This window comes from Sciurus vulgaris (genome assembly GCF_902686455.1).
Source record: "Sciurus vulgaris genome assembly, chromosome: 14".
NCBI classification, from domain to species: Eukaryota; Metazoa; Chordata; class Mammalia; order Rodentia; family Sciuridae; genus Sciurus; species Sciurus vulgaris.
In genome coordinates this window covers 51,594,367-51,610,193 of record NC_136475.1, presented here as the reverse complement: position 1 = coordinate 51,610,193, position 15,827 = coordinate 51,594,367, and the positions used below count along the sequence as shown (strand labels likewise).

The following is a 15,827-nucleotide window of genomic DNA, read 5'->3' as shown; positions in this document are numbered from 1 at the left end:
GGATGTGGCTTTGGGCAATAGTGAAAGTCCTTGGCCTCTGGGCAATACAAATAGGTTTATTTGCTGTTCAGGGATATGTCAGACTGAGGTCTTGGGCTCTAGTTATTTGAAGACTCATTGAGAATATTTAGTAATTCATAAGAGAGGAAGGAAGATGGTCAGGCATTGGAAGGTGTAGGAACCTAACTGAAGGCAGACTGATGAATTAGGTGCTGTCCTACCTAGGTTTTCATCTGTTTGACAAGTAGCAATATTTCTGGGTTTTATTTCACAAACCAGGGACTTAGGTGGGAGACCCTCAAAAGAATGCATTAATCAGGGCTCAGGCTGTAGCTCAATGGCAGAGTGCTCGCCTAGCACGTGTGCGAGACACTGGGTTTGATCCTTAGCACCACAGAAAAATAAATAAATAAAATAAAGGTATTGTGTCCATCTATAATTAATTTTTTAAAAAGCCTTCATTACTGAGGATCTGACTTTAGTTAGGTTACAAAAATTCTGCTTGTGGATCGTTATAATTCTCATATTTTTCTCTAGCACATAATCAAATGGGATGTTACTGAAAGGTAAAATAAAGGTAATGATTATCTTACTCTAAGGCTCCATCTTAGTTTTTTACCTAGTCTGTATTGTATTTCTAAGACAATGGTAACTTTAGGTTGCTTTGCACATAAAATGAATTTCTAAGTAAGAAGCTGCTCTTTCTAAATTGATCTGTGGTTATTTTGAAGAGTAATTTGCAAATATTCTTCTAACTCTGGAGGGAAAAGTCCTTTGTCTATATGCGATAGCCCACAGCTCACAATCTCAAAGAATCTGTCTTTAGTGAGCATAACATATATGTAACGAATAGATATTACTTTATTTCTTTTCTTTGGTACTACGGAGTGAACTCAGGGGCACTTGACCACTGAGTCATAAACCCAGCCTCATTTTGTATTTTATTTAGAGACAGGGTCTCACTGAGTTGCTTAGCACCTTGATTTTGCTGAGACTGGCTTTGAACTCACTATCCTCCTGCCTCAGTCTTCAGAGCCACTGGGATTACAGGTGTGTGCCACCACACCAGTTTAGGTATTACTTTTGATTAAGAAAATAGACAACAAAAGAAACTCCTATTTGAGTAAAATGCTTGGAAAGATAGTAAAAAAATAAATAAAATACATGCATATAAAAATCAATAAATGTGTATATGTGAAATAACAGTCATTTTTATTCATAAGTGATAAATCCTCTGAAAGAGAAATTAAGAAAACTACTCCATTCATAATAGCCTCAAAAAAAAAAATACTTGGGAATCAATCTCACAAAAGAGGTGAAAGACCTCTACAATAAGAACTACAGAACACTAAAGAAAGAAATTAAAGAAAACTTAAAAGATGGAAAGATCTCCCATGTTCTTGGATAGGCAGAATTAATATTGTCAAAATGATCATACTACCAAAAGCACTATACAAATTCAATGCAATTCCAATTAAAATTCCAAAGACATACCTCATAGAAATAGAGAAAGAAATCATGAAATTCATTTGGAAGAATAAAAGACTCAGAATAGCTAAAGCAATCCTTAGCAGAAAGAGTGAAGCAAGTGGTATCACAATACCAGACCTTCAACTATACTAAAGAGCAATAGTAACAAAAACAGCATGATATTGGCACCAAAATATACAGGTAGACCAAAGGTACAGAATGGAGGACACAGAGACAAACCCACATAAATACAGTTATCTCATACTAGGCAAAGGTGCCAATGGAGAAATATAGCCTCTTCAACAAATGGTACTGGGAAAACTGGAAATACATATGCAGTAAAATGAAACTAAACCCCTATCTCTCATCGTGCACAAAAATCAACTCAAAATGGATCAAGGACCTCAGAATTAGACCAGAGACCCTGCACCTAATAGAAGAAAAAGTAGGTCCAAATCTTCATCATGTCGGCTTAGGACCAGACTTCCTTAACAAGACTCCCAAAGCAGAAGAAATAAAAGCAGGAATCAATAATTGGGTTAGATTCAAACTAAAAAACTTTTTCTCAGCAAAGGAAACTATCAACAATGTGAAGAGAGAGCCTACAGAGAGAGAAAAAATCGTTGCCACACACATTTCAGATAGAGCACTAATCTCCAGAATCTAAAGAACTCAAAACACTTTACACCAAGAATACATATAACCCAATCAATAAATGGGCTAAGGAAATGAGCAGACACTTCACAGAAGATCTACAAGCAATCAACAGATATATGAAAAAATGTTCAACATCTCTAATAATAAGAGAAATGCAAATCAAAACTACCCTAAGATTTCATCTTACCCCAATTAGACTATATATTATCAAGAATACAAGCAAAAATAGGTGTTGGTGGAAAAATGTACACTCATACATTGCTGGTGGGGTTGCAAATTAGTACAGCCACTCTGGAAACTGGTATGGAGATTCCTTATAAAACTTGGAACAGAACCACCATTTGACCCAGCTATCCCACTCCTTGGACTATACCCAAAGGACTTGAAATTAGCATACTACAGTGACACAGCTACATCAATGTTTATAGCAGCTCAATTCACAATAGCTATATTCACAAAACCTAGATGCCCTTCCAAAGATGAATGGATAAAGAAACCGTGGTATATGTACACAGTGGAATATTATTCAGCCATAAAGAAGAATAAAATTATGGCATTTGCAGGTAAATGGATGGAGTTGGAGAATATCATGCTAAGTGAAATAAACCAATCCCAAAAAACCAAAGGCCTAATGATTTCTCTGATAAGTGGATGATAATACATAACGGGGGTAAGAGGGGAGAAGGCAAGATTGGAAGAAGGATGGATTGTGTAGAGGAAAATGAGGGGTGGGGAGGGGGTGTGGAGGGGGTGGGGGGAAGGAAAGATAATAGAATGAGAAAAACATCATTACCCTATGTACATGTATGATTACGCAAACAGTGTGACTCTACTTCGTGTACAACCATAGAAACAAAAGTTGTACCCCATTTGTATACAATGAATCAAAATAAAAATAAATAAATAAAAGAAACAAAATATATGTATGTGCATATCCACCAATATGAAGAGAACTGAAAGATTTTTTAACAGATATTAAGAAAAGTAATACCATGCTTTTAGAAGACTAATAATTTTAATAATGTAATTTTCTTACCAATCAATTAATATTAATGATTAGGCAGAATCCTAATAAAAATAATTTGGGAGAACTTGAAAAAATAATTCTGAAGTTTATATGAAAAAACAAAGAGGTTAAGAATAGCTAATATCTTTAGCCATCATAAAAAAAAAGGATCTAATATTGCATGAATTTTAAAAATGAAATAATCATACAAAAATAAAGAGGACTATCTCAAGTTTTATATTATTTTCCACATTCACATTATTGATAGCAAAATGTTTCCTTAAGAAAAAATGCAAACAAAATTTATAACTTGTGAATTTGTGAGAACCAAGGTAATAGGATTATATCTTATTAAGACATAAACCAAGGGCTGGGTGAGGTTGCAGTTCAGTGGTAGAGCCCTTGCCTCATATGGGTGAAGCACTGGGTTTGATTCTCAGCACCACACAAAAACAATTAAATAAAATAAAGGTTAATTTTTTTTTTCATTTTTCTTTGTTCTTTCTAGATATACATGACAAGTAGAGTGTATTTTTACACATTATGCATATATAAATTAAGTATAACTTGTTCCAATTAGGATCCCATTATTGTGGCTGTATGTGATGTGAATTACATTGGTCATATATTTATATATGAGGATAAGAAAACTTATGTATGATTCATTCTTCTGTCTTTCCTATTCCCAACCCTCCCCCCTTCCCTTCGTTACCCTTTGTCTAATCCAATGAATCTGTATTTTTCTTCTTCTTTGTTGTAAATTAGCATCCACATAGCAGAGAAAACATTCTGCCTTTGGTGTTTTGGGACTGGCTTATTTCACTTAGCATGATAATCTCTAGTTCCATCCATTTGCCAGTAAATGACATTAAAAAAAAAAAAATATATATATATATGTATACTTATATATATAAACATATATATACACACATATATACTTATATATAAACATATATACATATATACTTATATATATAAACATATATATATGTTTATATATATATAAACACACACACACACACACATATATATATATATATAAGCTAACTTTCTCAGTTACTGATTTGAGTGAGGTAGTATCTTTTGTCTTCTCCTTCCCCAAGAGTTCAAGAAAGTTCATGGGTTACTTCTCTCATTCTCCTAAGAATTTCTCTCATTCTCCTAAGAATGGCTCCCATGACCAGACTGCATTGGCTGTTTTTTTTTTTTTTCCCATGATAGAAACATACATATTTCAAAACGAGTTTGAAATGTTAAGTATTATTAAGTATTAATTGTTAAATTCTATATTTCATTGCTTTCAATATCTGGATTCCAGTCACGGACAATTTCATTTAAAATTAGTTTTCTCTTTTTATAATTAGACATCTACCATTATCCCTAACTACTAACAATTATGACTTAAAAGATGAATTATAAATGATGAAGCTTCAGTTTCAAATGAATGGTTGTTCTAACTTCTCTAAAATAGAACTTTGAAATCTGTTAATCAAAAGATAATTCATTGAAATAATTCTGTAATTCTACTAGGTCATTTGAAATCATAATGCTTTAAAAATATATATTCATACTGCTTCTACAGAAATTTAAACAGCAATATATGCAAGACTTACAACAGTATTACCACCAAACCTTAAAGTTTTAATAATAATGGAGCTGGATGTGGAGACCACATATAAAACTGGTATATACTGAAGTACATATTTTTAGCAAGTATAAAGGGTAATTATAGTAATGGATGCAGTGAAATGAATTCATCTTTGAAAAGCAGGTCAATGACATAACTGCAATTTCTGTATTAAAGTGCCAATTCTATTTTTGGAGTGCTCATTAAATTTTTGCAAGTTCTTAATAATTTCTTAACCAATGACCATTTTATTGATATAATTATTGACATTATATGTGGCAAATTGTTTAAGTCCAATATTTAAACCAAATCACCATTTTTTTTTTAACTAGCAAAAGTTCAGTAGGGTTGCGTGCAAATTTGTAACTGAAAACATGTAAACAAAGGGGAACAGCAGCAACAAGATACTAATGTTAGAAAAAACATACATTTCTCAGAAAGTCAAAAGAAGGTGGCTCAATATAATTTTGGTAAGCAGAGACTAAGTTGTCAAAAATATGGCAAATGAAATTTATTTCTGCATAATAAGGAAACATTTAGTGGTGAAACATATTTTTTTTGTTTTGTTTTGTTTTTTAACTACTGGGAATTGAACCCAGGACCTCACACATGCTAGGCAAACACTGTGCTACATCCTCAATCAACCTTTTTATTTTATATTGAGACTAAGTTGCCCAGGCTGGCCTTGAACTTGAGATCCTCCCTTGGCCTCCCGGGTAGCTGGGATTACAAGTACTGCTACCATAGAGCACTAATTTCCAGAATATATAAAGAACTCAAAAAACTCTACACCAAGAATACAAATAACCCAATCAACAAATGGGCTAAGGAAATGAACAGACACTTCACAGAAGAAGATGTACAAGCAATCAACAGATATATGAAAAAATGTTCAACATCTCTAGTAATAAGAGAAATGCAAATCAAAACTACCCTAGGATTTCATCTCACCCCAATTAGAATGGCGATTATCAAGAATACAAGCAACAACAGGTGTTGGCGAGGATATGGGGAAAAAGGTATACTCATACATTGCTGGTGGGGTTGCAAATTAGTGTAGCGACTCTGGAAAGCAGAAAACTTGGAAGGGAACCACCATTTGACCCAGCTATTCCACTCCTTGGCCTATACCCAAAGGGCTTAAAATCAGCATACTACAGTGATGCAGTCACATCAATGTTCATAGCTGCTCAATTCACAATAGCCAGATTGTGGAACCAACCTAGATGCCCCTCAATTGATGAATGGATAAAGAAACTGTGGTATATATATATATGATGGAATATTACTAAGCCACAAAGAAGAATAAAATTATGGGATTTGCAGGTAAGTGGAAGAAATTGGAGAATATCATGCTAAGTGAGACAAGCCAATCTCAAAAAACCAAAGGACGAATGATCTCGCTGATAATTGGGGGGCGGGAGGGAGGCAAGAATGGAGGAAGGAGGGACTATATAGAGGGAAAAGAGGAGTGGGAGGGGTGGGGGGGGAAGGAAAAAATAGCAGAATGAATCAAACTCCATTACCCTATGTAAATGTATGATTACACAAATGGTATGCCTCTACTTCATGTACAGAGAAACAAGATCTATCCCATTTGTTTACATTAAAAATAAAATTTAAAAAAAGCACTGCTACTATGTCCAGCAACATTTATCATTCTGAATGCATGTAAACTGGTGAAATTTCATACTTCGAATCTGTGCTAATAAGGCAGCTACTTAAATTCAGATCAATTAAAATTACGTAAAAATAAAATTCATTTCCTCAGTTGCATTGGCCACCTTTCAAATCCCTGGGAGTCACAGTGAACACAGAGACATGTTGGGCACACAAAATAGAACATTTTCATCATGGTAGAAAGTTCTGTCAGACAAGGCTGCTTGGAGTATGACCAGTTGCACATGGAAGAATCATAATTAATCTCTATCAATATTATTTATCTGGACGTTTACCATAAATACATTTTAATTATCCAAGCCATGAGTTACTTTCAGAGGCAAGATATGCAACCATATAAAACAAGGGTCAAATTCCTCCATTGCCTTTTTTTTTCCTGAGAAAATCTTCCTTGAAATAGCAATAACTTCTAGTTAGTAAGAAATGTAATGGCTTATTGTAAATCTTATATACTAATGCCTAAGAAACACAATGGTATATTGTAAAAAATAAACATGCAGCAACTTTTGATTTAGCATAACATTTCAGGTGCTGAATCATTGGGCACCATTTTTTCTTTCCTTGATTGAGCAGAACAGCTATAAAAAGAAAACATTTTGTCTGTTTTGTGTAATCGTTTTACCTACAGTACACCCAGTGAATCTTTTATGATGGTTTTAGCAGGTATTTCTATAACATGCTGGGGTGGAAAAATAACCTTTACTAATGGTTATTTAAGGTTTTGAATAATAAAATATCTCTATTACACTATAAACTTTTTTTCTTTTCTTTCTTTCTTTCTTTTTTTTTGTGGTACAGGGTGCTTGAACCCAGGGGCAATCTACCACTGAGCCATTTACCCAGCCCTATTTTGTATTTTATTTAGAGACAGGGTCTCACTGAGTTTCTTAGCACTTCGATTTTGCTGAGGCTAGCTTTGAACTCGAGATCTTCCTGCCTCAGTCTCCTGAGCCACTGGGATTACAGGCGTGTGTCACCACGCACCGCTCATATTCTTAAAAAAAAATTTTTTTTTAGCTGTAGATGGACACAATAACTTTATTTTATTTATTTTTATTAGTTTTTTTATGTGGTACTGAGGATTGAACACAGTGCCTCACACGTGCTAGGCAAGTGCTCTATCACTGATCCACAACCCCAGTCCTGTTTCATATTCTTATGCCCAGAATTCCAATTCTCTCTTAGGAAATCATTTAGGCAATAATATGAACATACAGGTACACAGATGTTTATTATAGCACTGTTTATAAGAACAAAAACACTGAAATTAGTATAAGGTTTCATTAAGTAAGTTAAGAAACATCATATAATGGAATAACTTGTGTTAGTAAAAGAATAATCTCTTTGTATTAACACAGAAAGATATTCTTGGAAAATTGAGAAAATAACTTGTAAAAATGGGAATGGTTTTATTTGGGGTAAAGAAAATAATAAGATTTGTGCATTTATTAAAATCTGAAGGACAATATTCAAATAATTACAACGGGGTTCTTTAGGTGTTAGGAAAAAATTGAAGATTTTCACTTTTCTTCATTATATAGTTATATAACACTCAGATTTTTTTTTTACAATGTACATAGAGTACTTTTCCAACAGAAAATGCAATTAAGATAAAATTTAAAAATAAATAAGTAAAAGTGTACCTGTCTGCCATCCTTGAAAAAGCTCCATTATTAAGTTCAATCCCAGGCTATCTCCCATAAAGGGACCTTTAGCCTAGTCTGAAGTTGGAAGAGGATTTCTCTTTGAGAGTCTTGAGCTCAATGTCTTGGGTTCTAAGAATGAATCTCAAAATTCTTTTTGCCATTTTCTACAGAATCTCCTAAAAGGGACTAGAGCAAATAGAATATTCTGTAGCTTCCTTACTGTTCCAGAAGGATAAAGCCCAAACTAGTAGCCTCAAATAGTGAATACCAAATGATCCATTGGCACTAAGAGAAAATACTTGTACTTCAACCAATATATTTTATCTCACCCTTGTTAATTTTAATTGTTGAGTTTTGTTTTTAAATTATATATTGCATAATCATTTAAATTCATATATATGTACATAGCTCATAAGTAAATATATATTCATATATTAAGGGGAGTGGTCAAATTTTTACTGGTGAAGTATTTGTTAAAAAATTTAGGAGCCATGAATCTAGGCTACAGCAGCTGTCTTCAAGTGAACTAAAATCAGAGATAAGTAGTACATATAAGCATGTTCTATAAATTAGTTGTCCTCTTCAAAGTCACTAATACATTAGTTAAAAGAAAAATATCAGGAAAATAGGTATGAAAACACAAAGGGAGACATATGGAACAGTCACCTCAGTAAGTTATAAAAGGTAGAAGGGAAGAGAAGAAAGCAAAACAGAGAGGAAATTTACACACAACAAATGAAATAATCAAATAATGAAAAACTCTAATAAGTAAAGAAGGGAGAAAAAAGAAAAAAAGGAAAAATCAACAAAAAGGCCCTGAACATTTAGAGATAAATGAACCATATTCTATTCTGAAAATAATTGTCGAATACTTGGAATTTAGAATGCACTGTGTCTAGAGCTCTGTATTCAGTGTCTGGCATAGTGTTCTGTATAGTATGCACTCAATGAGTAAAGAAAGGATTTTGCCTTATAGCATTTTATTATACCAAATGAACATGCTTAATTAAGGTATGAAATATCAATGCATTTTTGCTACTTCTTTTTCACTATTTTAAATTGAGCTGCTAAATATTTTATAGATTTTGAGGAATGAATAGAAAACACTTTGAAAAGAGAATAGAAATTCTGTGATGCTACATTTGCAAACACAATAAAATTTTCTAAGGATTTGTGCCCCCCCACCCCAACTTTCTCTCTGCTTCCTCCACCAGGACCTTTCACCATGATGTTCTGCCTCACCTTGGGCCCAGAGCTATGGAGTTGGCTGATCATGGACCAATGGAATCATGAACTCAAAATAAACGTTTTCCCCTTAAAAAAGAAAAAAAATCTAAGGAAGGATTCATTAGGAGAATCTGAAGATATGGCAGGTATTCATTTGCAATCCCATAGAAACATCCTCTAGCCCTTTTGCTGTATATGAGCCAAATATCAAGTAAGAATATTTGCAAAGGACCTATAATTTAGAACTTCTAAAAAGTCTTTATGTAACCAGAATAAAAGCAATTTATACCATTAAAGCAGTGACCTTTTCCCCTCTCTTTACTTGAAAGATAAATCCATACCATTTGGAGTAGCAATTATATGGTTCATTACTGAAGTTCTATATGCTCTACAAATTATATTTGAAAATCACACTTCTACTGCATGGGTATTTTAGGTCTATTGTTAATAATCACTTAAGGCATCTGACCTAGAACGCAAGCATGTTTTGTTAGAGTTAAAAATCAAGCTGGGTGCTGTGGCATAACCCTGTAATCCCAGCAATTCAGGAGGCTGAGGCAGAAGGATTACAAGTTCAAGGCCAGCCTCAGCAGTTTAGCGAGGTCCTAAACAACTTAATGGGAGCCTGTCTCAAAAAATAAAAAGGGTTGGGGATATAGGTCAGTGGTAAAATACCCCTGGGTTCAATTCCAAGTACCTATTATATATGTATATAAATGTATATATATATATAGAAACACAATAGAAAATAGGAAATATTAAAAAGAACTGGGTAGAAATGTTTTCTTTGATATATAAAACTCTTCATGACAGATTATAAAGTTAAAATTGGAAGTTACCTCGTTGCTTCAGTGTCAAGAACAGAAAAGTGCAAGCCCTGACTTTGCACTGACCCTGGTCAAGAGGCTTGATTTCATAGTCTCAGTTCTCTCATGTGTTATGGGATGAACTGTGCTGCCTCCAAATTCATATGTTGAAGTTCTAACCCCTAGTACCTCAGAATGCAACTGTATTCAGACTATAGGATCTTTGAAGAGGTATTTAAAATAAAATGAGGATATTAAGAGGCCCTAATCCAATATAATTAATGTCCTTATAAGAAGAGGGGATTAGTACATAAAACTATATAGACGGAAGTTCCAAGGAGAAAAAGGACCATTTATAAACCAAGGGAGAAGCCTCAGGAGAAACTAACTAATTTCACCTCAATCTCGAATTTTTAGACCCCTCAACTTCTAGAAAATAAATTTTTGGCCAGGCCTAAAAATTATGACTGTAATTCCAGTGGCTCCAGAGGCTGAGACAGAAGGATTGCAAGTTGGAGGCCAGGCTTAGCAACTTCGTGGGACCCTGTTTAAAAAAAAAAAAAAAAAAAAAAAAAGGTGGGGATGTAGCATAGCATCCCTAATTCCACTCTATCCCTGACAAAACAAAAAGAAATTTCTGTTGTTTAAGCCACTCAGTTTGTAGTACTTTGTCATAGCAGTTCTAAGAAACCAATAAATACACTATCTAAATTTTAATACAGTCTTTATTTAGCTAATAAGGTTGCTCCATGTCAAGTGTAATACTTTTGTAAAATGTAAAACACTATATAAATGTAGTTTTTATTAACATGATCCCTAATAAACCTGGAGAGAGTGCAGTTATCCTGTTTAGAATGCATCTAATAAACCTTTAGTAGGCAGAGGTTTAATGTTAGAAAGGAAGATTCAGAGGGACAGATTTCAGTAATACTGCAGTAAAGTATACAATGAGGACAATGAAAGGAGAAGCAAAATAAGAGCATGGTTCTTTACCTTCACACTGCAAATTGTTTTAAACACACACACACACACACAACACATATAATTACAGTTAGTATGTACTGATCATTTACTAAGTATATTAACCCTGTGTTAGAAGTGCTCTGTGTGTGTGTGTGTCCATTGCAATTTCTTCTGTTAACATGTATCTTTAACATGACAATTTGTTCATATGTAGTTGATAAAAAAATAATAAAATTGCCAAAATGAGAAGTTGTGATTTTTCTTCTTCTTCTTCTTTTTTTTTTTTTTTTTTGGGTACTGGAAATTGAACCCAGAGCTACTCTACCACTGAGCTATATCCCTAGGCCTTTTTATTTTTTATTGAGACAAAGTCTTGCTATAAAATGCCTAGGCTGGCCTGGAATCTCAATTGAGATCTTCCTGCTTCAGTCTCCTGAGTAGTTGGGATTACCCAATTAAGAAGTGATTTTTCTAGAGATGACTATGCTTTGTGTTACTGTGAAACACTAAACACAGTACTGATTGAATACTTGCCCATGCCATCTTTTTATTCTTACCCCACTGCATCTGCAAACATTGCTCTAAGAATGTATACACTGTTCTAGTTTGTGTTTATTTTGTGATAAGCATATTGAACACATGTCATGTGCATAAGCATCCTGGTTATAAGAATCTCAAGTAGTGAATAAAAAGAAAAAGCCTTTCATTTTAAGGTAAAAATTGAAATAATGAAATATTTTGAAATAAATGAGAAAATGTGTAGGTCTGAAGGAATTCACCTTACCTACAGTTAGGAACAAAACTGAAAAAAAAGTGGGGGTGGAGCTTGTGCAGCATGTTTAACTGCTTCTACTGGAATTGAAAAACATTTGAAAGTGATTAAAGATAAAGACTGTAATGTGGAGTGAAACTGATAGCAGTTTGTGGCCTTCAGGCTTATTAGAAACCACTCAGATTCTTTATGAAAGGAGGAAACAGGCAGAAGAACAAAGTGGGAGTGATAATGGCCAAATTATATTGTTATATTGTGTGCATGTTTAAATATGTAGCAACAAATCTCATCATTATGTACTTTATGCATCAATAAAAAATGTGTAAAAAAACCGAATAAAGTGGAATTTCCATTTTAAGTTAATTTTGAAGACAGAAAAACAGAACAATAAATGACAGTAATCCACCTTGGGTGACAGTATTTTAGCCTAAGAATGATAATGTCTTTCTTTCCTTTTACCTCTTGTCAATAATTCAAAAATCACAACTCTTTACTACATCCATTTCCAGCAAGCGGTGTTTGGAGCATGGATATCTCCTATGGAAAATAATTAACTTATTACCTTCCATTTAAAGTCTACATGGAAAATATAAAACTTCTATAACCAAAATATACAAGAAATTAAATTAAAAGGCAATCTTGACACAAAACAATGAAGTAAAGCCCATGCTAATTAGCTCAATTTAATCATTCCACAATGTATATATATTTCAAAACATGTTGTATATATAATTCAAAAAATGTTGTACATGATAGACAATTTTTACTTGCCAATTAGAAAATTTAAGAAACATCGATTTGCAAAAAAAAATTTTTCCTTAAAGTGAAAATAGACAAACATGTCATTGTAACACATGGAAAAAATTCTTAATGTATTAAAAGTTCTTAAGACTCAAAAAGAAAAAAACCTGAACATTCCAATAAGAACAGGTCAAAGGATATGCAAAGATAACACAAGAGGAAACACAAAAGACTAATCAACATGAAACTGCTAAATTTCAATAAAAAGTGCATAATAAAATTATGTATCTTTTTAAAAAATTATGTATCCTTCTTAACCTAGTCTACTGGCAAAGACATTTTTTAATTAAGATTTAAAACATCAGTTTGGTAATTTTCCCTTTGAGAATTTATTTAAAGGAAATAAAAAAGGAGGGATCAAAAGCATATATGCAAGTATGTTCCTTGCATACTTGCATACAGAAAATTGTCTATGATTTTAAAAAATTGAAGTAATTTTTACAGATGGAGGTAATCAAAGAATAATTACCATGTAAAGAGAATTTTTCTTGAGGTTCACAACACTTAAAAGGGGAGAAAAATGTGAAGGAACCTCACAGGGACTACAAGAGATAGATGAAGTATATTAACCACATAGTGAGTGAGTTACAAAATCATTAAGGTTTATTTGCTCAGCAAAGAGCTGTAGAAAGTAAAATCTAAAGTTGGAGGTATACCTTTATAGGAGCAGTTCTCAGGAAGCTGGCAAGATCATCACAGAGATCTTTGACCTCTACGGTAGAGGGTGGTGCTGATGGGACTCCAGCGTCTGAGGAAGTCTGAGCTCTTGGTGTGCGGGACAAGTGGCTGACAGTCCGGTCAAACTCTTGCGTTTATGTGTATTTTGAAGTTCGTATTTGAGGTCAGTTACTCACATGTGCGGGGTGGTCCAGTAAATTTTGAAAGAACATTCTTCGAGGGCAGGAGTTTGCTCACATTCTCGAAGGGAGTGGGAACTTCACTGCACTTAAGGGATCTTACAGGATGTCCAATCTTAAAACTTGGGGGCGGGGTGGGGGCGGTAACTCTCCAAAACAAAAACATCACGTAGCAAACTTTTTAAGCGTTTGGAGTCACTCAAAGCTTCCTAACAATGATTTCGTTTTAGCAATCGAGGATTGTCAAATAATTAAACTCAGGATTGTCAAATAAATCAAGGTATATATTCTCTCATTAAGCAATTCTGTTCAAATTTATCCCTCGGAATTGAACGGACAATTCTTACAGATACATATGAGTTTATTTCAGCAGTTTGTTTAAGTAAAAAACAGTTCAATAATTTATGGCACACTCAAACCGTGGAAATAAAGAGAGAGAGAAATAGAGAGAGAGAGAAAAACAAAACAAAAAAACAAAACAAAACAAAACAAAAAAAACACCCCAGCACATTAATGATCACATTTATGTATACAAGTAAGATACTGTTTGTGAACTGAAGGGTGGTTTATAGCTATGCAGTGATGAAGAAAACAGGCTTATATTTTTATATGAAAAGGTGTATTAAGGAAATAAAACTTTGTAACTATACATATAATGATCCCGATTATGCAACATCCCGCAAAGTTGCCTGAAGATATTTTGGGGCTCCAAACACTTTGACAATGTTTTTTGAAGACCGGTTTCACAATGGAACCCAACCTGGTTATTTGACATAAGATTTGGTGTTAAAGATATTTATTTAAATGAACAGTAACTTTGATTTTGTCTCTGAAAAGTTTCTAATTCTAGTTAGAGCTATCTAAGCTTGAATGGTGAAAGAACCCTCTGAAGCTGTCCCATGCAAAGTGATTGCAGAGCCAATTAGCAAACCTTACAGAGCTACTTTGTTCAGCTTTGTATTTTCAGACAGCCTTTTAATTACAAACGATTCTGGGCCAGGGAGTCTGAAACTGGATGGGATTGAGGGGCTGGGGTTACAATCACGAACTAAAACCTCCGAAGCCTTGTCAGTCAGAGGTTAGGGGCAGCCCTCCGCGAGTCACTGTAAGTCTGGGCTCCCACGCGAACTCAGGAGAGGGAACGCCGAGATTGCTGCTAGGACCTCTAGCCAATGCCTACACTTCTGCTCTCTGGCCTAGCAACTCCGGGCCAATGGGCGGAAAGCTATCTTTTGATCCTCCACTGTTCTCTTCCAGCCAATCGGAAACGTTCTTTAAATGCCCCTACTCCTCTGAGGTGCGCAGGCAAGGGAAGCTGGCTTCACTTCCGGGCCGCAGTCTGGGACCGCAGCGCCTGTTGCCATAGCGACCATTTTACGTTAACTGGTTTGTAGTTCTCATCCAGGTGGCCCAGCTACCCTTTCCCCGACTCCCTTTAGGCTTCCTGAGGCCGGAAGGCCTTAATAGGCTCCCGGAATTTGGCCTAGGGATCTTCGTCGCCCCGTGGGGGCGGGATGGCTGCGGAAGAAGAGGACGAGGTGGAATGGGTGGTGGAGAGCATCGCGGGGTTCCTGCGAGGCCCCGACTGGTCCATCCCCATCTTGGACTTTGTGGAGCAGAAATGTGAAGGTAAAACCACAGCCCGAACTGACAAACCTTTCTTGCCTCTCTCGCACCAGCAGTGTCAGGGAGGTGGTCACCACAAACCATTTCGTCTCCTCCGTCTCCATCCTGGCTGACCAGGTCTGGAGCTAATTGTGTAGGAGGAATTGCATCCACTCCGCCAGTGATTTCCTTCACGGATCTGAAAATGCGAACCCAGACGCCCTCCCCAACCTGGCCCACGCGCGCGCCCAAAAAACGGGTGACTTTAATTCTGTTTGGTTTTTCACCATCCCGCATATTTCTGCGGGAATGTTTGGGTGGGCTTCTTTAACCGCTTCCCCAGTTACTTGGGACGAGAAGTGCCTGTTTGCCTTTCAGTTCCTTCTGATCCTTAACATTTTTCCCTGTGGAATCAGTGTGGAAAATAAAAAATAATTCACCCCGACCTGTTGACGTGCAAAGAGGGCATGTGATTACTCCAGCAGTACCGGAGCCGGCGATCTCGCCGCTTATTGAGTCCTCTGACTCACAGCTATGCCAAAAATGGGGTGGTGGCAGCATGTGCCTGTTTTTTTTTTTTTTTTTTTTTTAAACTAATGTGACATACAGATGTCGCATAATAGTCCCTTTGCAGGAGAGGCACCTCCGGTTTCTGGTCAGTTCACACTTGTTCAGAATTCAATTCTTGTCGACAAGTTGGACTTCATTTT

At 35.2% G+C, this 15,827-nt stretch overlaps 1 protein-coding gene across 2 annotated transcripts in view; it reads left to right on the top strand.

The window, feature by feature from the left end:
• Window positions 1-14,808: 14,808 nt before the first annotated feature.
• Window positions 14,809-15,827, top strand: part of CFAP36 (cilia and flagella associated protein 36) — a 31,182-nt gene continuing 30,163 nt past the window's right edge. The window contains exon 1 of one of the 2 annotated variants that reach the window (XM_079110235.1): window positions 14,809-15,141. In XM_079110235.1, coding sequence (XP_078966361.1) covers window positions 15,027-15,141 — 115 coding nt within the window. In that variant the 5' untranslated portion in view covers window positions 14,809-15,026. The remainder of the gene's footprint in view (window positions 15,142-15,827) is intronic. The other variant, XM_079110234.1, reaches the window with a different exon arrangement.